The 27534-nt window shown below is 45.4% G+C and overlaps 1 protein-coding gene across 2 annotated transcripts in view; it reads left to right on the forward strand.

Moving 5' to 3' along the window:
• The window catches only part of TMEM150C (transmembrane protein 150C), an 80340-nt gene extending 52806 nt beyond the window's left edge, over positions 1–27534 (forward strand). For both annotated transcript variants that reach the window (XM_047798784.1, XM_047798785.1), the window contains exons 2-8: positions 9347–9436; positions 10678–10731; positions 10852–10884; positions 11349–11416; positions 17961–18088; positions 22110–22287; positions 25040–27534. In XM_047798784.1, coding sequence (XP_047654740.1) covers positions 9357–9436; positions 10678–10731; positions 10852–10884; positions 11349–11416; positions 17961–18088; positions 22110–22287; positions 25040–25248 — 750 coding nt within the window. In that variant the 5' untranslated portion in view covers positions 9347–9356 and the 3' untranslated portion in view covers positions 25249–27534. The remainder of the gene's footprint in view (positions 1–9346; positions 9437–10677; positions 10732–10851; positions 10885–11348; positions 11417–17960; positions 18089–22109; positions 22288–25039) is intronic.

Genomic DNA, 27534 nt, shown 5'->3' on the forward strand with positions numbered 1-27534 from the left:
ACAGACATCCTAATGGATGTGGTAAATCTTTTTTTGATGATGTGGGTTTTTTTAAATTACTTCTTTATTATGGTAAAATATGTATAATACAAAATTTACATTCTAACCATTTTAAGCATCCAATCCAATGGTATTAATTAGATTCACAATGTTGTATAACCATCACCACTCTACTTCTCAAACTTTTTCAAAAAGTAAATTCTAGGAGTTCCCATTGTGGCTCAGCAGGTTAAGGACCTGATGTTGTCTCTGTGATGACGTGGGCTTGGTCCCTGGCCTCGGTCAGTAGGTTAAGGATCTGGCATTGCCTCAAGCTGCAGTGTAGGTTGCAGATGCAGCTCAGATCTGGAGTTGCTGTGGCTGTGGTATATGTCTGTAGCCGCAGCTCCAATTCCACCCCTAGCTTGGGAACGTCCATATGCCATAGGTGCAGCCATATAAAGAAAGAAAGAAAAAAGTAAATTTTAGACACTGTGACACTTAATCTTCAAATACTTCAGTGTGCACCCTTAGAAAATAGAAACCTTTTCCTATGTAATAAAATATTATTATCATCTGCAGCTTCACTCACATTCCATGGAGAACTTACATATAGGGCCACACTTACTTGAAAGGGAGGCTGCTAATTATAGTGTCGTCCAGCAGCCACTTGCCCAGTTGTGATGGAAGAAGGAAGAATTGACTTTGATGCTATACCAATCTACAGCAATAAAGCAAAAGGACTTAGTGGTTCACATTAAAAGAAGTTTGGGATCTAGCAATATTGGGAATTGAGTGCACTGACTCAGTGCTGTTAGCAAGGAGTCACTTTTTTCCATCTTCTACTCTGCCAGCCTCTGTATGTTGGGTTTGGGTCCTTGTGTGTGCTGTCGCATGGTTACATGATGGCTGCCGTAGCACTAGGTATCATACTTTCTCAACGGCATCCCAAGTGGGAAAAGGGGAGATTGGATAGAACAGAGGCTTTCCCTTATCAGGGATGCAGATCCTTCCCATTTGCAACTCAGTAGACTTTCCCTTGTATCTCATTGGCCAAGTGCAAGGAAATCTGGAAAGATCCTTCTCTAAGGAAAATGAGATGGCTGTAATTGGCTTAGATGAGTCATAACTTATACCCGTGGGCTGAACACATTGCTGTCCTGAGTGAAACTAGATTCTGTTAGCTGAGAAAAAGAGGACAAGTGATTGTAGGGTTGGCAGGTATACCTGCCACGTGTGGGACATATCTTTAATATTATTGAAGATATAGATGGACTTTCAGAAGGATCTTGGCATAGAAACTCTAAGAAGATATTATTGAATTAAAATACTGGAAGAGGGAGTTCCTGTCGTGGCGCAGTGGTTAACGAATCCGACTAGGAACCATGAGGTGGCGGGTTCGGTCCCTGCCCTTGCTCAGTGGGTTAACGATCCGGCGTTGCCGTGAGCTGTGGTGTAGGTTGCAGACGCGGCTCGGATCCCGTGTTGCTGTGGCTCTGGCGTAGGCCGGTGGCTACAGCTCCGATTCAACCCCTAGCCTGGGAACCTCCATGTGCCACGGGAGCGGCCCAAGAAATAGCAACAACAACAACAACAACAACAAAGACAAAAGACAAAAAAAAAAATACTGGAAGAAAGGGCTTCCCCTCTGGGATTATTCTATGGTGTGGAATGGTGTGGAGACATTATATGTTCCATCTATTTCTGAGAAAAAGAATCATTTGAGGAGTTCCCATTGTGACTCAGCAAGTTAAGGACCCACCGTTGTCTCTGGGAGGATGCAGGTTCGATCTCTGGCCTTGCTCAGTGGGTTAAGGATCTAGTGCTGTTGCAAGCTTGAGGTGTAGATCACAGACCACAAGCTGCAGCTCCAGTTCGACCCCTGGCCCAGGAACTTCCTTATGCTGCAGGTGTAGCCATAAAAAGAAAAAAAAAGGGGGGGAATCATTTGGGCCACTAGCATGAAAGGATCCCTGTAAGTCTCATCTGTCAATGGGAAGAAGGTGATGATTTTAGCAATCAAGTGAGCCTTGGGGAAAAAATAGTCGCCATGGGTTCTACACAGTAATTATCATAGGCTTTTGGGGATGGTAATAGTTTGTAGAATTCCTTTGTTAATATATTGTTTCTTTCCAGTGCTCATGGAAGTTACTTTGGGGTCGAATTGACCGCATAGCTTGAAGAGTATCATTTATATCTGTCTGATTACAGAAAGTCCTTGGGAAAGCTTGTTGCGTTGCAGATTTCTCGCTGCTGACTTATCCGTGGGACCCTGTAAATGTTTTAGGGACAAAACAAAGCGAATAGTCCTTTCATTACCATTTATGACTGTAAATAACTTATAAAATAACACACGCCCTCCACATGCGTCTGTGATACCTGTGGGAAATACCTCAAGATTCCCAGAAGGTTAAAAAAAAAAAAGCAAGGATGCTTTGGGTTCATCGACACTGAAACAGCCCTGGTCATGCGTGGGTGACTTGTTCATCCCAGCTGGCCCTGAGAGCAGGATGAAAAACCGCTGTGGCGGAGCGCTCGCCTCCTGATAGATGACGAAATGTGTCAAAAGATTACCGAAGACTCTGAATATCGCCTGCAGGGGCACATAGTTAAGAAGTTTGAAAAGTTTCTTATGCCCGGTACTGTTATCAATGATTTAAGTGTATATCCGGCCCTCATAAAAACCCAGTGAGGTAGGTACCGTGATTATTCCCACTTTATAGATGAAGCAACTGAGGCACAGAGAGGATGGAACTACCAAGGTCCCACGACCACTGGGGTACATGGCAGAGCTGCGATTCCAAGCCCTGGTAATCTGGCTTCCGAGTCCACGAACTCTCGCTGCCTCCCACCGTTACCAAGGTTATACAAAATCTTTCTAAGTCATAACAAGCAAATCGTTTCAGTCCCTGAAGATAGATAGCATCTTGGCTTTTGGGAAATGTCCCTGTCCCAAGTGATTTCTCCCTAATAAAGCTTTAAAGTCTGTAAATAGGAGTTCCTGTCGTGGCCCAATGATGACAAACCCAACGAGGATCCATGAGGTTGCAGGTTCGATCCCTGGCCTCGATCGGTGGGTTGAGGATCCGGCGTTGCCTTGAGCTGTGGTGTAGGTCGCAGACGTGACTTGGATCCCACACCACTGTGACCGTGGCGTAGGCCGGAGCTGTAGCTCCAATTGGACCCCTGGCTTGGGAACCTCCATGCACCACAGGTGCAGCCCTACAAAGCAAAAAAAAAAAAAAATCTGTAATCGAAGATGACCCAATGGGCTTTACTTTTGCATTTGTGGACTGACGTCTTACCACCATCTGAAAGAGTAGAAGGGCTTCAAGGGTCATCACAGATAACAATACACTCTATTCTTCGACTTCAGTAGCTTCCTTAGTTCATCCTGTTAAGAACCATCTGTTTGGAACTTGATGATAAAAGTATGACTAAATTAGAGGACCTTGACTTTATCAAGACCCCTTTTTTGAATCATGTTCACAGAGTTGGGGTCTTGGGGATGGAGCCTGTGGGCTTAAGGTAACACTTTGTTGGCTCCCATGAGACTGCAAATTTTCAGATGACCAGCACTGAGCATCAGAGCTAGAAGACGGACAGCGGATCACATCTACGGACAGCAGGAGCCCCTGCAGAACTTTGATTCAGTTCATTTTGTCTCTGAGGACGAAGGAGAGCTTCAGGGAAGCAGGGAGCACATCAGGGCTTTCAGCCGCCGACCCCAAGTGTTGGACGGTCCCGCGGTGGGTGCCATCCCACTCCTACCACAGATTCGGTGAAAGAGAGTGAGGACGGCTCCAACTTTTCGTCAAAAGAAAGGAACATGCGATAGAAATGTACAGACAATTAGCAGTCCTGGCACTCCAAGAGGATCTGACCATCTGGATGACAGATTTGCAAATCGTTTGGATAAATGACACCATGTGGAGGAGAGGCTTCCACACCTCGTCTAAATGCCAGAACCGTTTCAAGAAGGTTGATGCAATCCTAGTTCGTGTCCTCCTTGTCTCGGAAAACATTAAGTGACATTGTTCCAGAGAGAGTTTACCATTTGGGGCTTCCTAAGTTTTTGTTTTTGTTTTTGTTTTTACTGTTGATATTATTGGAAGATGAATATCAGTGGAGGAAATAGTCCACCAAATTTAAAACGTAGAATTCAGTATATGTAGACAGAATTACTTTGATATACCGCAGAAATTATCAAACCTTGGAAATCTATACTTCAATAAGCTTAAAAAATGAAAAAACAAAAGGTCTAATTCAGAAAGCAGAGATAAAACTATCTTAGGAGTGGGGGTTCCCTTTGTGGCTCAGTGGAGACAAATCCCATTAGTATCCATGAGGACGCGGGTTCGATCCCTAGCCTCGTTCAGGGGATCGGGGCGGGGGGCGAGGGGGGTGTCTGGTGTTGCGGTGGGCTGTGGTGTGGGTCCAGATATGCCTGGGATCCCGCGTTGCTGTGGCTGTGGTGTAGGCCGTCGGCTGTAGCTTCGATTCGATCCCTAGCCTGGGAACCTCCGTGTGCCTCGGGTATGGCCCTAAAAAGACAAAAGACCAAAAAAAAAAAAAAATGAAACATACAATTACCATGTGACCACCAAGCACCAGCAATTTCGCTCTTAGGTATGGACCAAAAGAAAGTCAGGGGCATGAATAGATATTCGATTATATGAAATATAGATGTTTATAGCAGCATTATTCACAAGAGCCAAAAGGTAGAAAAAACCCAAGGGTCCATTGACAGATGAACAGGTAACAAAGTGTGGTCTGTACATACAAAGGTATATTATTCAGGCTTCAAAAGGAATGAAGTTCTGATACAGGCTAAACTGTGGATGAACCTTGAGGACTTTATTTGAATGAAATAAGCCAGAAGCAAAAAAAACAAATACTGTATGATTCCACTTGCGTGAGATACCTAGAGTAATCAAAATCACAGAACTAGAAAGTAGATGGTGGTTACCAGGAGCTGGGGAGGAAGAGGGGAGTGGAGTTATTGTTTAGTGGGCCTCCGGTGTCAGTTTGGGTCTCAGTGTGGGATGCTGAGCCGGTCCCAGAGACACATAGTGGCCATGTTTGCACAGCAGTGTGAAGGTACCTAATGCCACTGAGCTGTACACTTACAGTGGTTAAAATGATTAAAATATTATGTATATTTTACACGTACACAAAAATTAATTAAAACAATTTTGAGGAGTTCCCATCGTGGTGCAGTGGTTAACGAATCTGACTAGGAACCATGAGGTTGTGGGTTCGGTCCCTGCCCTTGCTCAGTGGGTTAAGGATCCGGCGTTGCCGTGAGCTGTGGTGTAGGTTGCAGACGCGGCTCGGACGTTAGCCGTGGTGTAGGCCGGCAGCTCTAGCTCCAACTCGACCCCTAGCCTGGGAACTTCCATATGCCACAAGAAAAAAAAAATAGTAGTAATAATAATTTTTGAAAGACTCTGTTTAAGGGGATGGAGATGCCGCAGACTTGAAGAAGATATTTGCAAACCACGTATCCAAAAAAAAGGTAGTATCTAGGTTATATGAAGAACTCTCAAGCTGTTTTTTATTCTCAACTTTAAAAAAAAAAAAGGGAAGGAAGGAAAGAAAAGAAAGAAAGAAGGAAGGAAGGAAGGAAGGAAGGAAGGAAGGAAAGAAAGAAAGAAAGAAAGAAAGAAAGAAAGAAAGAAAGAAAGAAAGAAAGAAAGAAAGAAAGAAAGAAAGAAAGAAAGAAAGAAAGAAAGAAAGAAAGAAAGAAAGGAAAATGCAAGTTGAAAATGGGCAAAAGACAAGTATAGACATTTCAGGGCACATTAGCCCATGAAGAAATGCTCAACGTCATTAGCCATCAGTGAAACACAAATGAAAACCACAATGAGACGTCCCGAAATGACTCTCGGGATGGCTCACATAAGAAATAGTGATAGCACCAGTTAACACCAAGTAACACCAGTTATTCCACGACAGCACCAGATGGCGACATCACCGATAGTGGCAGATGATGTGAGAAACCGCGTCCATCATAGCTGCTGATAGGAATATAAAATGGTGCAACTGCTCTGGAAACAGTTTGGCACTTCTTAAAAAACTGAACATGCAATTATCATAGGACCCGGCAATTGCAATCCTGGGTGTTTATTCCAGAGACATGAAAACGTGTTGCCGCAAACACTTGTACACTAATGTTCACGGTTTCTTTATTTGCCACGGCCGAACACTTGACACAAGCCAGATCTCCTGTAACAGATGAATAAGCCCACTTGGTACATCCATACCTCGAAATACTTCCCAACAGGAAGAGATACCAAACACAAACGTTAGATGCTCTCCAGGGAATTTTGCTGAGTGAAAAAAAGAGTCAATCCTAGAAGTCACATGCTCTATGATTCCATTGGTATAACATACTTGAAATGCTGAAATTGTAGAATGGAGAACAAATTAGCGATCGGAAAGGAGGGGAGGGCGTGTGGTTAGGAACGGGTCCTCTGGGCTGTCCTGTGCCGTGGCCGTCGTGCTTCCACGTGCGTCGGCTACACAGGTGCCCACGCTGCGTAGACGGTGATTGCCTTTTTTGTGGCATCTTTGTCTGGTTTCGGTAGCAGGGCGGTGGTGGCTCAGAATGAGTTTGGACGTGTTCTTCCTGGGCCTTTTTGGGGGATCATTTTTTCAGGAGAGATCTTAGCTCTTCTCTAAGTAGGTGAGAGAATTCGCCTGTGACGCCCTCTGGTCCTGGACTTTGGCTTGTTGGGAGTTTATAAATCAGAGATTCAATCTCAGTGCTTGTCCTTGGTATCTTCGTATCTTCTGTTTCTTCCCAGTTTCATCTTGGGAGGTTGTACCTTACGAGAATGCGTCCATTTCTTCTAGGCTGTCCGTTTTATTGGCATATAGTAGCTAGGAGCAGTCTCTTACGGTCCTTTGTATTTCTTGCATAAACTAAATACTTATGCACATGGGAGGGAGAGCATGCAAAATGGGTGGAGTCTGAATAAAGGGAAAGGATTATGAATACCAGTGTCTTGGTGTTGGTATCGTACTGTGGTTATACAGGAGGCGAGGTTGAGGGAAGGGTGTGCAGGATTTCTCCATAGTCTTTCTTAAGAAGACAATTCTCTACAGACTTACTCTTCTCACCTCCCAAGGCATCCCTCTGGGTTAAGAAAGGGGAACTTCATCTGTCATTCGGCAAGGGATACAGCATGTTTTTCCCATAATTTGGATATAAGATTCCCCTATGAGAATTAAACTAGTAAAAATAAAACAATTTAGGAGAATAGCCATGCACCACCTTGGCTGCCTCCAAAACAAAAGAAGAAAAGCGATGCCTCCGTAAGGACAATCAAAGGGTAGGGACTTAGAAGGTGGGCCTTCGATACCTGCGTAAGTGCAATGGTTACACTCGGCGGGACTCGTCCTCTTGGAACGTGCTTTTCCAGAGGTAGATCCAGAATAACTGGTTTACATGCCCAGTTCACATTCCTGTTTTCTGCCCTTCCTCTGCATCTTGGCCACTGGTGGAAGTATTTTTGTTAGCATTATGGATAGCTTTATTATGAGCCCAGAATTTTCTGGACATGAGTAAATGGACACTGAAGAGCCATATCGTGTATGTGTAAAATGGTCATCATTTTCTACCTTATATAAACTGGGTAGCCATGCACCACTGGCCATGTAATAGCTTTGATACACTGCACAGCTGGTTACATATAAAAAGCTGTATTTGGGAGTTCCCTTCGTGGCGCAGTGGAAACAAATCCAACTAGGAACCATGAGGTTGCAGCTTCGATCCCTGGCTTTGCTCAGTGGGTTAAGGATCCGGCATTGCCGTGAGGTGTAGTGTAGGTCGCAGACGTGGCTCGGATCCCGTGTTGCTGTGGCTGTGGTATAGGCCGGTGGCTACAGCTCTGATTAGACCCCTAGCCTGGGAACCTCCATATGCCGCGGGTGTGGCCTTAAAAAGCAAAAAAAAAAAAAAAAAAAAGAAAAAAAGGTTGTATTCATTAGAGCTCAGTATTTCTACTTGTGGCATATAGTTCCTGGCACAAGTAGGGTGTGGATATTTGTGAACTGGATTAGATTGAATTAAATAGATTGAAAGTGGCTCTGAATTCTGCAGCTCCTAAATTCTGTAGTTTATATGACACCCCTTCCCAGACAGGGGACTGGCCTACAGCATGATCGTGCAGAGACGCATTATTAGGTCTGATGTCTGTCCCTGGTCTGAAAGCTGCACCTGATCAGGTAAGTCCGTTCTGGAAACCACGACCTTCCTGAGACCTTAGCGGTTTCCAGCCCAGGAAGAACGGCTGTGTTCTCTCTCTGTTCTCAGCCCTCAGCAGAGCCAGGGAGTCAGCAGGTGAAAGCAGATATCGCGGAGGTGCTCAGAAACGTGCAGCACTGGTGCAAACCCAGGAAGCCACTTTTTGCAGTTAAGCGGAAAACCCAAAATAGCAAGCAGTGACGGTTCCTCAGAGGAGCCATTTCACCACGTCCTCCTTCTGTTTGTCAGGTCACCTGTGGACGTGGAACAAGCGTTTCTTGCCTTAAGGATTGTTGGCATCCAGTGTCTCAGTCTCATCGGATTTTGTCTGATGGCGTTGTGTAAAGAAGGAAAGTGATGATTAGTTATTTCTTTCCATTCTGCGGCAATCATTTTTCACAGACGCTTCTGAAGCTTCTGGTTTTCACTTCAATTCTGTGGAAAATTTTTAATTCACATATTTTTACTTCATAGCATCCCAAATACCTGACATCTGTATTCTTTTTCATTGTGTTGGTCGGGGTGAGTTTCAAGTTATGCACACTGGCTGTTTTCTGGGGCATTCATCTTTAGAGTCTTCTGAGACAGTTGCTCAATAACTCGTCAAGAGGAAAGTTCAGATTTGCAAAAGCTATTTGTCGTTCCCCACAGGCTAATTTGTTTGGTAACCGTTTCTCATACTCTCATCTGCCAAACTGTAAACATATGTCCATACCAAATCCACAGATCCGTAAACCCATACATGTTCAGAATAGCTCCCAGCTCAAAATGGGTTGGAGTAGGCCTTTGGTACCTAGCTTTCCTCCTGAAAGTCCTCACCCAGATTCTTTTGTCCATTCTCAAAGGCACCGAGGCTTGTATAAGAATACACATCTTTCGGAGACATTTTCCATCCGTTTTCAACTAATGCTCTGAAACATTGAAGCTAACGCTAGAAAGCAGTCTTGCAGGCCCCTTGCCCAAGGGGCTCCACCTGTGCAGGTGACAGGGATAATGCGGAGGTGAATCATGGTGTCATAAAATACACTTTTTGGGGTTAAAGTAAATGCCTTTTCATCTTGAAAGAGTGAGGTCCGTTTTCGCCTCCGTCATTAACACGTGTTCATTTCACTGCAGGGGTCCAGGCATGGACGGGAAGAGGTGCAGCGTGTGGATGTTTTTACCTCTTGTATTTACCCTGTTTACTTCAGCTGGATTGTGGATAGTGTGAGTATTTGCTTATTTATTTGAGGATTCAGATGCAGTGTAGATAAAGACATGAAGTTTTGATCGTCCATTCGTCCCTCGGGGTCTGATTCTACACCCCCAGAGTCAACCAACAGCACGTCAGAACCATTAGGGGGGAATAATTGCAGGACGTTCCAAACAGCAGAGCTTGAATTTGCTGGACATCAGCAACACTTTACATAGCATTTACACAGTATCTACAACTGTTTACCTTGTATTACATATTAAAAGTGATGTGGAGATGAAAGCATACAGAAGGATGTGCACGGGTTACGGATGACCTTGAACAACACGAGTGAACTGCAAAGGTCCCCTTATACACAGATCTTTTTCAGTAAATCCTGTAGTGCTACATAGATCACATGGTTGACGTCGAAGATGGGGCATCTTGTATGCGAAGGGCTGACCATGGGACCTGAGTTTCCATGGAATCTGGCATCTAGCGCTGGGTCCTGAAGCAAACCCCCCACCAATACGGAGGGATGACTGTGCATGTGTTATAGTCCTCTAAATGTGTTTATAAATATGTTAACCTAATGCTTACTAATTCGACCTTGCTGAAGTCCCCGTTTCTCGTCCTTTCTTCTGTTACCCAAAGAAAAAAAACAAGAGTGTGTAATAAATTCTGTGCAAAGCAGGTAGTGGAGAGCACCGGGGATATGGACTCATTATTTGCAAGAGTTGCTAATTTGACATTCACATGCTAAAGATTCTGTTCACAGGCCAACGTGGGTTTTTTTGGAAGGAGCGGCTGGGTCTGGTACATGTACCAAATTACCTTCAAAGCCTTACTTATCATAAAATGTTCCCACTCTTGCTAATTTCAAGTACTATTTAAATTCTAGGAAATTATTTTAGGTCCTTGCAGTTTTTTTTAAGAAGGGAGAATACATACTCCTGAGAAATTAGAAACTTTGAATCCTAATGTTAGTTTGCTTAAAGCTGTACAATCTTATTTGTTTCCCAGTGTCCAGATTATATGATTGGCATTAATTTGGGGAGTGTCTTGAAAGTTAAAGAAATCCTGTGAATCACGACATCTGAGCTCTAGGAAGCTGGGAGATCTGTAGGCAGAGCAGGGCAGCAAAGCAGCCCTTTCCCTGTTCAGAGAACTTCACCATGACGTCGTGTGGTTGGTCCCATAAAAGCGGGAAACAGATGACTCCTGGCTTTTTAAAAAGGTCTTTGTTTCATAAATTTTTGTTTTTTTTCTTCATTAGATACTTCATAGCTGTGGAAGATGACAAGATTTTCCCATTAAATTCAGCTGAAAGGTAACGTGACCCTAAGCTTTGTTCATCCATAGATGTAACAACGCCTTTGCCCCTAGTGAAGTTAAACTGCACCAGTGACCAGGCTTTAACCTGAGCCTCTGGGTTTTTTCTGTTATCCAGGAAACTGGGTGTGAAGCATGCGCCATACATAAGGTAACTTGATTAATTCTCTTCTGAACCACTGGATCTGAGGAAAGGTTGGGAGGGTGTCTTGGTTCTGGCTACTGAGACAAAGGGGCATCGACTGGGTGGCGTATAAACATCAGAAGGGTATTTCTCGCCTCCCTGGAGGCCAGACGTTCAAGGTCAGGGTGCCCGTGCGGTCGGGTTCTGATGGGAGCCCTCTTGCGAGGTGCAGGCCGCCGTCTTCTCCTCGTGCCTTCACGGGGCAGAAAGAGGATGAGAGCCCTCTGGGGTCCCTCTTCCAAGGGCCCTGGTCTTGTTCACGAGGCGCCACCCTCGTGACCTAATCGCCCCCCAAAGGCCCCAGCTCCTGACGTCATCACAGTGGGGGTTAAGATTTCAACACAGAAGTTGGAGAGACGCAGACATTCCGTCCCTGGCGGAGAGTTAGCAGCTCGACGACAGTAATAATAAAATACTTCCTGTTTGTCAAGTATTGCAGGTGATGAGCCTCCTGCAAGCTGCGTGTTTAGTCAAGTTATGAACATGGCAGCCTTCCTAGGTAAGAAGAGCTTAAGGACTACCGTACGTGCTTTGGTCTCTTCCGTTTTTATTTGAAATTCTCCCAAACCCATACCACTTGCCTGGTGGGCCTAGTAGATGGTTTGGTATCATATCATGTCAAGATGCTGAAGCGGGCTTTTTCTTTGGAGGGTCTTTCTTTCTCATAAATCCTTTTACAGTCACCTGCTTACCTTACATTTTCTTGTCCCTTGACCGGCTTTCACCACTTTAGCGAATTCTTGACTTTATTTCTTTTGCCCCATGAAACAGTCTATTTCGTGTGCCATAAAATCCTGCGTGAGAACGTAATATTGTGCGATATGTTTGCTTTAAAAAGAATGCCTTATTTATCTCTTCACTGGCAAGGATGAAACGTGCGTAGGCTCTGTGATAAATATTGATGCGTGGAGATATTGTCTTCAAAGCTCATAAAAACAGGAAAGAAAGGTCAGCGCTGACATTAGGTGATGCTCTCCCCTGTGCCTGTACACACATCGAGCTGGCAGATAGAAACGAAGCTAAAAAAGGAAGGAAAACATTTGCAGTCACATCCAGCCCCAATTCCCCTCCTTTCCTTCGCGGACCAACACCCCCATTTAATACCATGTCCCCTCTGGTCTGTGAGCACCTCCCTCTGGGGATCATGGGACCCAGCCACGCTCTCCTGTCCTTTGCCGAACTGACCTCACGGACCATGACCTCTGGGCCAGGACTCCTGGGTGCCTTGCAAAGGGTCAACCAGCTACCACCAGGAGCCTGCTGGGGGGTGACGGTGCCTGCCAGTGACAGGGACAGCTGCTTTTCTGGAAATGGTTCTGCTTTGTTTTTTGGTTTTATTTTTTCTGTTATAGTTGGTTTGGAAATGGTTCTTCTGGGCAGTGAGACTTTGATTCCAGGTAGGAGATAATGCTAATGTTATTACCGAGGGAGCATTTGGCCTTCATAGCACCTGTTCCCCAAGAGATGGCCTGTTATTTCATTACAAATACCCACCCCTCCAGAAAAACTCTGCTTACTCTTATATATTCCTTTTCAGTGTGTGCTATAGGAAAGGAGAAGACCTATAGAATTCCCCAGCCAATCAAGGGGGGTGGCTGCTCCAACATGCAACACAGGCAGAACCTTAGTTGGTTCCGGAGGCTCAGAACCTGAGGAATGTGGCACATGTTCCGGGGCGGGGGGGGGGGGGGCACCAGGAGCTGCCAGTCAGTCTGGTCGTGTCCTCAGAGCTGCCAGGAGCCAGGTTCTCGTCTTTTCTCCTACTCTGGGTACCATGCTTCTGAGAAGAGCTTATCAGCATATTCATACTAAGGTATGAATGACCTAAGGAGATACTTGCTTTTAAGAGAACCCAGAGTCCCAAGCGGGACCTGCACTTGCCGGGGCGGGGACCCTTCCCAGCCCTGCTGCGGTCACACCACGTGGGCCTGCAGGTTGGTTCCTCCTCGTACGATCATCCCCATGGAAGGCAATAATAGCAGTGATTCATGCCAATCATTTAATATGCCAGGCACAATGCTAAGTGTTTTGCAAACACTCCCTCTTCTAATCACGATACGCAGGAGACTGCCCTTGGCTTTAAAGAAGCCAAGGGACACGTTGGAAGCCACATACTGTTTCCTTTCTAGTCTTAAGACAAGGGGATCTGTCCCAGCAGTCCTTAGGGCAAAATCTAAAAAAAAAAAAAAAAATGCCAGTTTGCACAGCTCACAAATCGATCCAGTTCTAAAGCATATGATTAACTCATTGTAAAAGCATTTCCAAAAACACAATCATGAAAACAAGCTCTCCTCCTGCAGATGGCATGTGCCTCATCCTCTGGTCCCCAGTCCTCCCCTGCTCCACCATGAAGCCATCACATCTTTAGTGGCTTTTCTTCAAAGGTATTGCAGCTTCCAGTGTTTAGAATTATCTTTCATCATTTTTAGTGCCGTCTGGTAGACACAAAGCTGATTGAGATTAGTGTTCGGTGGGAGTAGACCAACAACTATTTATTTATCAACTCGAATGAAAGAGAATCAGTTTACCAATGATTCTTGCTCTCAACTGTGGATGCTTTTGTCTTCCCAGGACTGTCCCTCTTGGACCTCAGACTATTAATTTAGGTGACACGACTGACCATAAGAAACAACTTAGACCACCTATAAATCACTGCTTGTTGGTAGCTATATAGATTATAATTTACAATCTACAGATGAGTTGGTGTAGCATTTATTAAGTCAGTTAGCAAGATCTTTTAGCGCTTTGATGGACGAATCAGAGATCAAATGGTCAGTGATTTTCTTTGCAGAATTCGTTATGTTCCTTGTCCTGAATCCACATGTTTATTTCTCCTGGGAGGGGAGGGGAAGACCTGAGACCGATTTCTCAAAAGGAATATTATTTTCTGCCCTGCAGGGGCTGTGAGGACAAAGCTACTGGCCAAATGGCTTTGGTCACCTAATAGCAGCTGGTCTCCCTCCTTCAGCCAAAACCTATTGATTGTCATGTTCTACTGTGGCCGTAAATAGCGATTATTGATGCATAAACAGTAAAACTAAACAAAATGAAAAAGAACTTGGCCCGGCACCAGTCGAGAGCTGCAGTGAAGAGCTGCTATTCTGAGTTAGAACTTTAAAAAACCAGTCAGCCTGAACATAGAGCATTTAACCTGGAAGCTAAGCAATTGCTCCAATAGTTGTACTTTTTAACAGACAGATGAATAGGGGACACTTGTAGAGCAAAGGACTGTTCTAAGTCTCAAAAACAACAGAAGCGTGGGTTTAAAAAAATTTTTTGGCTCAAACTGTAAGTAAAATCTGAAATCACTAATGAAACCAGAAGATATATCTATTGAGTGGAATGGTAATATCGTAAAACTTGGTTCCCCTGTGTAAAGATGGCTTTGAAATTGTCCTACTGCTCAGAGCGCTTTTTCAAGAAGGTGCAATTAAATACTACTTGGTTCATGGGAGTTCCCGTTGTGGCTCAGTGAGTTAAGAACCTGACTAGTATCCATGAGGATTCAGCTTCTACCCCTGGCCTTGCGCAGTGGGTTAAGGATCCAGCATTGCCATGAGCTCTGGTGTGGGTTGCAGACCCGGCTTGGATTTGACGTTGCTGTGGCTGTGGTGTCAGCCGGCAGCTGAAGCTCCGATTGGACCCCTAGCCTGGGAGCTTCCATTTGCCGCCTGTGCAGCCCTAAAAAGAAAAACAAAGACAAAAACAAAAACTTGGTTGAAAATGGACTTCATGACAGTCTGAATCTGCCTCCATTTAACCTGTTAGTAAAACTGTTAACAGACCAGAGGCTTTATTATTTCCACAACCCTAAAATTTCAACCAGAACCTCATTTAAAAGGGAAGCATGGTGGAGTCCGGCTGTGACGCCGAGGAACCAATCCGTCTGGCATCCATGAGGATGCGGGCTTGATCCCTGGCCTCTCGCAGTGGGTCGGGGATCCGGTGCTGTGGCTGTGGTGTGGGCTGACAGCTGGAGCTCCGATTGCATCCCCTAGCCTGGGAACTTCCATGTGCCACGGGTGCGGCTCTAAAAAGCAAAAATAAAGAAATAATTCAATAAAAATAAAAGCTATTAAGTTCCCTGGTGGCCTAGTGGTTAAGATTAGGTGCTTTTGCTGCAGAGGCCTGGGTTCAGTCCCTGGGCTGGGAACTGAGATCCCACATCAAGCTGCTGCACCCCGTGGCCACACACACAAAAAAGGGTAGCTTTTCTGGGAGTTCCCATTGTGGTGCATCGGAATCCAACTAGCATCCGTGAGGATGCGGGTTCAATTCCTGGCCTCACTCAGTGGGTTAGGGATCCGGCGTGGCAGTGGCTGTGGCTGTGGTGTAGGCCCATGGCTACAGCTCCGATTGGACCCCTAGCCTGGGAACCTCCATGTGCCGCGGGTGTGGCCCTAAAAAGACAAAAGACGAAAAAAAAAAAGAAAAGTATGCTCAGTCTCAGCGGATGAATAATGGAGTTCACATGGGTTGGGAATGCAACTCTGGAAGTCAGGAGTGTTGCGTCTTCAAGGAGGTTTCTGTGTCCTGCTTCATTCCATCATCTGTTCTTGATGATTTATTATCTGTGTTACAAGTGAGAAGCTGGCAATGCTGCAGCCAGGAGAAGGACACTTGTCCAGGGTTCACTGGCAAGAATGAGTAACAGAGGGGCACTGACTCCGGGGGCTACCTGGGTGGCGCTCGCCAAGGGCCCTTTCGGCGTCTGCCTCAGCAGCAGGTTCGGGCTTTGGCCAGAGTCCCAGCACCATCCAGTCCCTCCAAACTCAGCGACACCCAGAGCCATCCCAGAGGCATACGTTTCATTAGTCATTTTTTCAAGAGCCTGCCTTGGTATCTTGTCATTATGCCCTCACTAAATACACACTCCCTCAATGAGCCAGTGTCTGCCCAGTGCCTGTGTGCTGGTGTCTGGGCTGAATCGATGGCTCTTTCTCTGGCTTTAGCACCTGACTTTGTGTCAAGGAGCTTGTGGTGGATGTATTCTCTTCTCACTTCTCCCTCCTCTTCCCATCCCAAAAGTAATAGACTTTGTGCTTGTTTTTTCATATTCTAGGACAGAGTCCTGAGTCTGTTTATTATAACTCCTAACTAGAGCCCGCGAAACATTAGATTGAAGGAGCTCTCTCGTGGCAGTGGGTTAAGAATCTGGAGTTGTCACTGCTGTGACATGGGTTTGATCCCTGGCCAGGGAACTTCCACATGCTGTGGGCGTGTCCCCCCCCCCCCCAAAAAAAAACCCCATTCGGTTGAAAACCTATGATCAATTCAAGTATAATATATTAATTTGATGATGAATGGTGGGCACGGGCTTAAACATAAATATACTAAAAGCTATAAACCAGAGCGAAACAACTTGAGAGTTCATTAATGATGGTTTATTTCTATTTGGTTTCCAAAATGCAAATATTAACCAAATTTTGTACCACAGTTTGATCAGAGGTACTAGGAACTGAAAGTCAATTCTCAGATCTTAACGTTACAGCTTGAAACTATGAAATTCAGCATACTTGGGAAATGCAAATTTGTGGATGGGTTTATTAATGGCTACTAATAATGCCTGTAATCAAGGTAGACCTTTAGCAAATAATTACCTACTTAATTGCAGTACAAATAGGATAATTCTTGAATCTCTAGTGTCTTCCCTGCTAGACCTTAATGTCAAAGTGAATTGCCTCAGCAAATAATAAGTGCATTTCCTTAAATTAGATATAACACATTAATTGCAAGCGCTTTTTCAAAATCATTTGTAGACTAACCTCTCCCAGCTTTTTATTTAAATATGAAAATATCCCTGCACTAAGCAATTACTTAAATGGAGATTCTTAGGTTAGTGGCTTGACTATGGACCAGCCTCAAGATTACTATTAGAGGTCAGATTTGAAATCTAGGTATCATTCTTCATTCTCTCTTCAGATTCTCCGATGACAATTGCGTTCAAAAAATAGGTCGTTTTTTTTTTTTGGCCATGCCCGTGGTAGTTCCCAGGTCAGGGATCAAACCTGTGCCACGGCAGCGACTAGAGCTGCTGCAGTGACAATACCCAATCCCTAACCCTCTGCATCACAAGGGAACTCCAGAGTAGGCTTTTAAAATGAGTCATTAATATCACTTGGAAGAATTTAACTTTCTCAATATAATCAGTATAATTTTTAGGACATAGCAAGCCGTCAACTCTGCTATGTTAATATACAGATTCCAGAGATTTCCTGTTACAGATCCCATGATTTAATCGCTATAACTGCCCTAATTTGGATGAACTATCGTCATCCCTTGACAGTGAACCCCCTCGGGAAGAATCAGGGGGACGTGGCAGCGACCTAGTAATAAAGGGGTTTGTACACTTGCCTCTCTCTTCCTTCCAAACCCCAGGAATGGTTTCTGGCACAGGGACCAGCAGGCTTGTCCAGACGTGGTAGCCTTGCCTTCTTCCCCGTGTTTTCTTGCCCTGCCTGTCTTAACTCTGTTCTGAGCCAAAGGCTGATTGGATCGGTGGATTCCCGTGCCAGGGCTGTCTCTCCCTCGGATTTGTTGTGTGCCACGCCTCTGCAGTGTTCTCCTAGGCCAGCCTGTCCCGCGCTGGTCTCGGTTTTGGAAACTCTGAGAACAGCTCTAGTAATAGTCCATCGTCTTGCCCCCCAAGAACGTAGAGCACTGCTGCTTCCGTTCCTCTCGGCTTTCTCCAGGTTCGCTAGAATAAAACATTTCAATGAACAGAAGCATTGCCTGGAAAATTTCTTCTAAAAATTGTCATTTCAGGAGTTCCCGTCGTGGCTCGGATCTGGCGTTGCTGTGGCTGTGGTGGAGGCCGGCAGCGACAGCTCTGATCAGACGCCTAGCCTGGAAACCTCCATATGCCGCAGGTGCAGCCCTGCAAAGACAAAAAGACAAAAAAGAAAAAAAAAAGTCATTTCAGAGATTTAAAAATGTACTGTGGCAAAAAGTTTAATTTTGCACATGGTGGCTTTAGAACTCTGCTTCCTAGTCTAGGTGTGTGGTTGAAATTGTTCAATTTTAACATTTTGTTTTATTCCCAGCTCTTGTGGTAGCTGTTCTGCGCTTCATACAGCTGAAACCAAAGGTTTTAAATCCGTGGCTGAATATTAGCGGCTTGGTGGCGCTCTGTCTGGCTTCCTTTGGAATGACCTTACTTGGTAATTTTCAGGTACTTCATTTAGCCTTTTTCACCTCCATCTCACGCCTCACCTGCATGAGTATCACAGCCACCGAGGCATAGTCACTATGTCGCCCATAAAATTCTGCACGAATGTTAAAAAAAAAGAACCCTAACAGTGGTTCCTGATATGCACGTGTTCTCCAGCAGTCATCCTGTCTGGCCTTTGAGCCTGGCCTGCATAAATTCAAATTATATGTGTAGGAGTCCTCACTATGCATTGGAAATACAGCACAGCTATTGGGAAACCTAGCCACTAAAACAGATATATATCTGCTACAAAAGCTTTCAAAGTGTTGTGCGCTTTTTTTCGTAACAAATTGTATCCTAAAGTACCTTCTAGAAAACTAATAGGATCATTATCTTTCTATCGTTAAACACTGAATGAACGGCCTTGTTGGATGAAAATTTGCATTTCAGATTAGCATGCTCATATGGGAGTCAGTTTGAAAACCCAGAATATCTCTAGAGTACTTACGACTTATACAAAAGATACTAACCTGAAATCTTCCTCCCAGAAGTTTAGAGGCCCAAGGTGATTTAAGCATAATTTCCCTTGCCAATGTCATCGCCCAGCCCTGACCTAAATAACTTCATTTGTAGAACGGACATGGAGACCCCTGCACGGTGACAAAAGCCATCTGTGTTTCCTGCCTCTGTCCCCTCCCCAGCATTCTCCAGCCTCTGCTGTAGTGCTGCTGGAAACTTCCTTCTTGCCCTCAAGCACCACTCCTGACATTTCTCCCCTGTCTGAGGGAAATCCAAACGGTCTTGGGGTCCAGACCCTCAGCGTTCCAGCAAGCGCTTAGTAACGTGCTTGCTGCAAACCTGGTGGTACATTTTCTAAGACTGACTCTTGTCCTTAATCCTCAGTGCTGATAATTCACCCCGTTAGGATAACCCGTTCCCCAAGACAGCCCCTGACTCACAGGAGCAACTCAATAGGATTTTTTACTTAATGGACCATTTGACCGGCAGGCTGGCAATCCCACCGATTCCTTTAACTATTCTAGGTCTTATTCCATATCAATCTAGACAACGAGGAAGCTGCCTTCTTAGAACATATTGGCCAGGAGAGTGAATTATCAAGGGGATATTTAAGAGTTTACTAAGCTCCGAAACGTTAGGGCCCAGAGCATTTTTTTCCTGAATTGCCGCTGCTGGCATGTTATCAAATCTCAATAAGCATCCTTTCTCAGCCAGGGCTTGGATGGAAGTCGCTGAGTGGACACTTTGCTCTTCACTCAAGTTCCCAAGGGAATCCCCATGGTTGGCTTGTCCGGGTGACCCACAAATATTTAAAACCAGAAATGATGACACTCCAGATGCAAAGCACATTCTAGAATACCTAAGGAGATTACATGGGAAACAGATAACACATCAGCTGCCTGTGGCAAAACCAGGTGGTCAGGAGGAGACAGGAGACAGGAGACAGGCCCTTCAATCTATAGTTTCTCAAAATTTGACCCACATAACTACATTGTCTATGTTTAAAAGTGGATTTAAAATTAATGAATAGACTGTGTATAGCATATGAGACCAATTTCCTAGAAGTAAAACTGGACTTGGGGAATCATTATTTAAAATATTTCAAAAATATGTGTTTTGGAGTTCCCGTCATGGCTCAGTGGTTAGCGAATCCGACTAGGAACCATGAGGTTGCGGGTTCGATCCCTGGCCTTGCTCAGTGGGTTAAAAGATCCAGCGTTGCCGTGAGCTGTGGTGTAGGTCGCAGATGTGGCTCAGATCCTGTGTTGCTGTGGCTCTGGCGTAGGCCAGCGGCTACAGCTCCGATTCGACCCCTAGCCTGGGAACCTCCATATGCCTCGGGAGCGGCCCAGAAATGGCAAAAAGACAAAAAAAAAAACAAAAAACAAAAACGTGTTTTGAACTATGGGGTGGGGGGTGGGAAATGTGTTTTCCAAAGAAGAAAAAAATCCTACAACCAAAACAATAGGGAAAAAATGGTAAAAGGAAAATAACATTGATAACACAATCATTATTCAAAGCAGCATCAAGTAATAAAACACCTGAAGGCAATGGTGATGCAAAAAATGTTTTCACCATTTTTTTTTTCTTTTTCTAGCCACACCTGCAGCACATGGAAGTTCCCAAACTAGGGGTGGAATTGGAGCAGCAGCTGCAAGCCTACACCACAGCCACAGCAATGCAAGATTCGAGACACCTCTGCTACCTGCACCACAGCTTGCAACAACACCAGATCCTTAACCCACTGAGCAAGGCCAGGGATTGAACCCGAATCCTTATGGACACTATGGTTCTTAACCTGCTGAGCCACAGTGGGAACTCCTTACCATGTTTTGAAAGCCATCTCTTCAACAGATTTTGTTGTCCTGTATGTTTCCTATATATGTGGGGTACTATATGTGTGGTTAAGAATATATGTAATTATGGAGTTCCCGTCGTGGCTCAGTGGTTAACGAATCCGACTAGGGACCATGAGGTTGCGGGTCCGATCCCTGGCCTCGCTCAGCGAGTTAAGTAAGGCTCTGATGTTGCCATGAGCTGTGGTGTAGGCCACAGATGTGGCTTGGATCCCACGTTGCTGTGTCTATGGCGTAGGCCGGCGGCTACAGCTTTGATTAGACCCCTAGCCTGGGAATCTCCATATGTCACAGGAGCAGCCCTAGAAAAGGCAAAAAGACAAAAAAATATATATATATGTAATTACTAAAGGTGTTTTAAGTGACAGATATATTTTTTAAATGATTTGGGCAGTTTATACTCTAACCCCCAATAGAAATAATTCAAATAGGTCTTCTTTAACCTACTAACTGTATAAAAGCTTTGGCCAGGAATCTTCCAACACTGTTGCCCTTTAATGGGCCCCAAGTACGGCAAAAGCCCTAAGTGCAGTTGTTTTATTATAACAGGAAAACAAAAGCCCATTAGCAATGAATTGGCCACATTACACAGACTGGCCGGTTTGGCAGGAGCAGAGCATAGCCCAAGGGTCATTAGTTGTCCAGGCCAGTGAAGTCTTGACCTGCTGAGAACTCGGTGTCCTCAGCGAGTAAATTACACAGCCAGCTTCCAGTGTCATTTCTTAGTCTGGACAACAGAGTTTGGGGGTTATGTTTGCAGAAAATTTGACATGTCTCTCTCTTTTTTCTTTTCACAACTCTCGTGCTTTTTTTCTTTTACTTTTTAACAAAACTTATCTGGAAAATATATTCAAACAGATTACCACTGCTTGTAGGTTTTTTCCAGACAAAGGTTTGGAGGTTTGGGGGTCACTATTTACTTCCCTTCTTCCCCTCAGAGATCTAACCAATGGAAGAATAAGCACAAAGAGCCACGGGAAATGGGAGTTCCCGTCGTGGCTCAGCAGTAAGGAACCTGACTAGGATCCATGCGGGTTCGATCCCTGGCCTGGCTCAGTGGGTTAAGGATCCAGTGTTGCCATGAGCTGTGGTGTAGGTCGCAGACAAGGCTTTGATCTCATGCTGCTGTGGTGTGGTGTAGACTGGCAGCTACAGCTTTGATTTGACCCCTAGCCTAGGAACTTCCATGTGCCGCCAATGCAGCCCTAAAAAGCAAAAAATAAATAAGTTAACTAATTAATTAAAGAGCCAGTGGAAATGAAGGCCTCTTTTCTTTTCCTTTTTTTGTCTTTTTAGGGCCACACCCGAAGCATATAGAGGCTCCCGGGCTAGGGGTCGAATCGGAGTGGCACCTGTTGGCCTACACCACAGCCACACCAACAGGGGATCTGAGCCGAGTCTGTGACCTACACCACAGCTCACGGCAACGCCAGATGCTTAACCCCACTTATTGAGGCCAGGAATCGAACCCGCGTCCTCATGGATGCTGGTCTAATTCATTTCCGCTGAGCCATGACGGGAACTCCAATGAAGGCCTCTTTTCTTCCTAAAACCTACCATCGCATTATTGGGGCATCCCTTTACCTATTTTTTCTCACTCGCATATTCTGTTGGCTTGTGTCTTTTCTAAACGGGCCTCCACGTGTCATTATCTGTTCATCCCTTAGCTCACAAACGACGAAGAAATCCATAATGTCGGAACTTCCTTGACTTTCGGGTTTGGCACATTGACCTGCTGGATCCAGGCTGCCTTGACACTCAAAGTCAACATCAGGAATGAAGGACGGAAAACTGGAATTCCACGCGTTATTCTCTCAGCATCTATCACTCTCTGTGTGGTCCTCTGTATCCTTTGAATGTGAAAAGGTGCTTTGTCAGTGAGAGTAAAGCACAGATAACTTGTTTATGTTGAAAAGAAGAAAAGTGCCATCTCAGTTGCTTAGGGTATACTCTCAGATCATCTCATAATCTTAGACAACAAAAGAAATGGGTATAAAGATGAAGTCTCTCAGACCTATTTTTCACACCAAAGAGAACTGAAAATAAAACAAGCTCTGCTTTCTCTTAATTGTTTTCAATCTGTAGGAATGACGTCAGCATTCTCCTGTCCTTGATGACGTAAAGACTTCCCTTTGTTAGAAACACAGACTGAATGACCCAAAGAGAACGATGCTTGTTTTCTTTCCATCCTAAAAATTTCTCATTTGTGACTTTATTAGTGGCCCTGTTATTTCATTTACTTATTCCAAAATGAATTTCAAGGGACAAATACCTTTATATCTTTCAGGAAAACAGGTAAACTCTTCTGGAAAAGAAATTCAAGAACCAGGCTATTGTCCTAGGCAAATATTTTTGAGTTTTGAGGGGCTGTTTATTTCCCTTCCTCCCTGGGAGTTTGAACCAGTGGAGAATAGATACCAGGGGTCAGATGCGGATCGAGAGATCAGTCTTTATTCCTGGTAAACTAGGAAAGGAGAATGGTTCAGACTTCCTCTCTCACACCCTGGAATTCAGTGTATCCACCCAGTAATAAGCAGAGAAATCGGGGAAAGGGAGAGGAGAACTCAGTTTAATCTCAAGCCCACCCGCAGAGACTCGTCTAGGGAGGAGCACAGCGACCCCACCTCCTGGTAGCATCGGCCCAGTGGAAGCCGGCCAATTCCGAGCCCACCAATCAGATCAGCCACCCGTCCCGTGGGGGCGGAGCCAGCCCAAGAGTTTGCGGCGTCGCTGGGAAGTCGGGGAAAGAGAGGTGAAGGTTTCTCTGTTGGCCCGCTGGACGGCTGTCGCGATTCCAATCCCGGTGTAGCAGCCAATGTTCACTGGGCGCTTGTAACGTGCTGGCCTTGTTCCAAGCACGTTAAATGTGTCAACCCTTTGAATCCTCACTCAACCGATGAGAATCGTGTAAAACAAAGGTTAGTTTACCCGCGATCCCACATCGTTTGTGTCGATTCGTTTTAAACTCAGGCTCAGTTCTGCAGCCTTAACCACTGTGCCATCCCTCCGTAGGGTGGCTTTAAAACACGAAGCTCGGAGACGTTCTTTAGTTCGTGGAGTCCTTGGAGCCAGGTATTTCTTCTTCCCTCACAAACTGCCGTTCAGTCATTGCAGTGGTTTTCTCAAGTTGTGCAGTGACAATGAGGTGGAGAACATTTAAGGACTTGAACTTCAGGCCAAGAAACTTGCTTATTGCTAGCAACCCGATAAAATAGTTGATGAACTCTGCCAGTCCTCTCTCTCCCGGTAACTTAGGTAGTAAGTTAATATTGCTTTGGCAAGATTTTGAATCCTCAGGCAAAAAGTATGTACAGATTTTAAATTATTCTGAGTTTTGAGCTTATACCAAACAATTCTGATCCAGGCTATTTCTGAAGACTTGGAATCATTTCTTGGTTCTTGGGTGAATGGATCCAGGCCTTGTCAGGGAAGCAAAGTTTGGCTGAAGTACTTTTCACATACTTTTTTTTGCTCTCCGAAAATTTTCCAAGATTTTAAGTCTAAGTTCTGAAGGTAGAACTAATTCTGAGGGAAATTTTCTGATTTTTCTAAATAACTTTCTTTAGTCCATGGCCTCTATGAACCTTTCTCCTTCCTAGCTCCTGCCTTCATGTATACTGGGGCGCGCGCGCACGTGTGTGTGTGTGTGTGTGCATGTGCACTCCAAATGCATTGGCGTTTCTTTGCTTTTTTCATTGCCTGTTTTCCGCTGGGCACAAGCTTAAATGCAGCACCAGGAATGAAACCGGCCTATGCAGTATTGTCTGAAAGACAATCGTGGAAACCAGAGGAAAGAAGGGCCATGTCGACGCTATCAATAGCCGGGCAGAGACAGACAGTTTGTATGGATGGAGTTGGACATGTTCAAATTGTTCCACAGCCCTTTGCAATGTCTTTATAAATGTAACTTTATTTTTCTGGCTAATTACTTTGGAATTATAATTCTTTAGCTACTCTCACAGTTTATTAGGCAGTCATAGAATACAGTGGTCAAGTGTATGGCCAGGGAGTCGAGAGTGCTTCTGTCTGAAGCCCAGTTCCACCGGTTGATACCTGTTACCCATGTGGCCTCCATGTCCTTGCTTTAAATGCACTGATGATAATAGGTTATTGCGAAGATTAAGTTTTCGCTGAAAGCACCTGGAAGCATGTCTGGCACAAAGTAAGGCTCGATAAGGTTCCCCTGTACTATTCATGTAGATGTCTTTTTAGGGCCCCACCTGCCGCATATGGAGGTTCCCAGGCTAGGGGTGCAATCGGAGCGGTAGCCGCCGGCCTACCCCACAGCCACAGCAACTAGAGATCCGAGCTGTGTCTGCGACCTACACCACAGCTCATGGCAACGCCGGATCCTTCACCCACGGAGCGAGGCCAGGGATGGAACCTGCGTCCTCGTGGATGCTAGTCAGATTCGTTTCCGCTGCGCTACGTCAGGAACTCCCAACTCATGTAGGTGCTGGTGTTGAGCCGGGTGTGCCAGCCTAACTTTCGCTAGCGAAGCGGGAGCCAGGCTTTTCGGGGACCCTGTTTCTGCCCGGAGGAGAGCCCAGTGTCCATGCGGCCCGCGGGCGGACTTTCCTTGACGGCTTCTCCCCAGACTTCATCCTGATGGCCCAAGGCATCCACATGTACGCAGCCAGGGTCCAGTGGGGCCTGGTCATGTGCTTCCTGTCTTACTTCGGCACCTTCGCCGTGGAGTTCCGGCACTATCGTTACGAGATCGTGTGTTCCGAGTACCAGGAGAATTTCCTGAGCTTCTCGGAGACCCTGTCGGAAGCGTCTGAATACCAGACGGACCAGGTGTAACCCATCAGGTTTTGCCCGCTGGGGAGGTGGGTGTGGCAGCGGGGGAGGGGCCGGGACACACCCACAGGACTTTTCACATCCCCTCATGACACACTGCACACGTCCCACACACACACACACACACACACACACACACACACACGCGCGAGTGCGTTTGTGGCCACATTTGCCAAATGAGCTTTTCAGGGCGAGTTATTTACCGAAAAAGCACAAGCCCTGTGTCGAAATACACGCTGTTACACTGAAAATACAATGCACGACAGAGCAAGAAGCTTGTGCATGATCACCCCCCCTTCCCTCTCTGCCGACGCCCCTGCTCTCCTGGTCCTTTTCACCAACCTCAGACATCGAGGCACCCTACCACGGCGTCGGGCAGGCCAATCGGAACACCGGAACGATGCCAACTCCCCACGTTGCCTTCAGACCCAAAGGGCTTGGAAGCGGCTCATGATGAAGTTCTGAATCTGGCACTAGTGCACTTGGATGGACCGAGGGTCATCCAGTTGGATGGAAACCATACAGGGGTGTGACCCCGCCTCGTACCCTGGGGAGAGCATGGGGTCAAGGACAGAACTTTCCCACACAAGCTCCTCTCATCGTGGTTCAGTGGTTGGCTGAGCAGATCTGGTGAAAGGATACACTACACGCTGTGAGAGGGAAGCCCGCCACCGTGATTTGGCCGTGACTGTGACAGAGAAAATATTTCCAAATGTGAGTATCTGCAAGACCGTGGTCTGCCAGGCGTGCAACAAGATCAGGGCAGCGAGGGTGTGGTGTCACTTTTTGCTTCCATGGTATGCTGTGTTCAATTTTTATTTTACATTTCATGGGTTGCCTTTTTTTTTCTTTAAGAACTACCATGGGGCTCTTGAGGCCTCATGGACAAAGAGGATGTACGCCAAATGCAGGAACTGAGCTCGTTTGGGGTTCAACCATGCTAAAAGAAAAAAAAAAAGTCACGTGCAGGCTTCATGTGCTACTTCTGTGTTTGAAGCTAAGAAAATGTTCCAGAAAAGCACAAAGAAATATACATGGAGGTAATAAAAAGAGCTCCTGCTGGACACTGATAAACGATGGGGCTTTCAGAGCATCTTGTTAAGTCCAAATCAAGAGAGGTTCTTAATATGTATGTATTGCTCAAATTTAGTATTTTGGGGGCGGGTTTAAGGGCTTTTCACACTTGGAATTTGTAGAAGCCAATGAAAAGGCTGCCCTCCCCCCGAAAAACAAATTGGTGCAGCTATAGTCCCCTTCTACCCAACACGTGGCTCCCACCTGCAGAGTCTGGAACTCAGACTAACTATATATATGCCTGGGCGGTAGAGGCTGAGCTGCATAAAAAAGGGCAGAATTCTCAATTCTGAATGGGTTGAGATGGACTAAATAAATTGACAGACCCTCCTTGAGTGCACTTTGCTTTCCAGAAATTCCCAAATTGACTTCATAGAAGCTTGGGATTTCGTGGAATATAATGTGAAAAATGTTTTTTAACTCATTCCAAACTCTGAGCTCCTTGAGGGGGTCAGTGACTTTTCATCTGTGTTTATCCCCTCCCAGCACAGTGCCTGGCACATATTAGGTGCTCAACAAACGTCTGCTGGGTAGAATCACTGATAACTGGGAACAGGAGAAGGGAGCATCAGAGAAAGACTCAAAGATGAGTAAGGGGGAGTTCCTGTTGGGGTGCATCGGGTCAAGAATCTGACTTCAGTGGCTCAGGTCACGGGTTCAGCTCCATCCCGGTGCAGTGGGTTAAAGGATCCAGCTCACGCTGCAGCTGCGGCTCAGCTTCAATCCCTGGCCCAGGAACTTCCACATGCCATGGGCGCAGCCATGAAGAAGTAATAATAGTAATTTTTAAAAGATGAGTAAGAGGGAAGAGACGATGCCTGTGTCACGAGAGACAGGACTGGGAGAAATCACGAGTGAGGGCTAGATGAGGGAGTGAGAATACCTCTAAAGGATAAGTCAAATGTGAGAAAGGAAGCAGAGTGCGCTCTCCTACGAGAAAGGCTTCTTACTGTAAATAGTCCAAGGTGACAGTTGTTATTTTTGAATACTGCTTTGGGGTGGTTTTTTTTCATTTTTGTATTTTAAAAATTTTATCAGAGAACAAGATATATGAAGTTTTCTTTTACTCTACACAATCCAAGTTAAATAGCTTTTGGTGATGCACTGTACACTTTCTTAAGACTGTATCTGATAGCACCTTTTAACAGAATCAAGCAATGACTGGCATTACTCACTGGGACCCGACCACTAAATAAAAATCTTTTCTGCAGATGA

The sequence above is a fragment of the Phacochoerus africanus genome, chromosome 10, assembly GCF_016906955.1.
Source record: "Phacochoerus africanus isolate WHEZ1 chromosome 10, ROS_Pafr_v1, whole genome shotgun sequence".
NCBI lineage: Eukaryota > Metazoa > Chordata > Mammalia > Artiodactyla > Suidae > Phacochoerus > Phacochoerus africanus.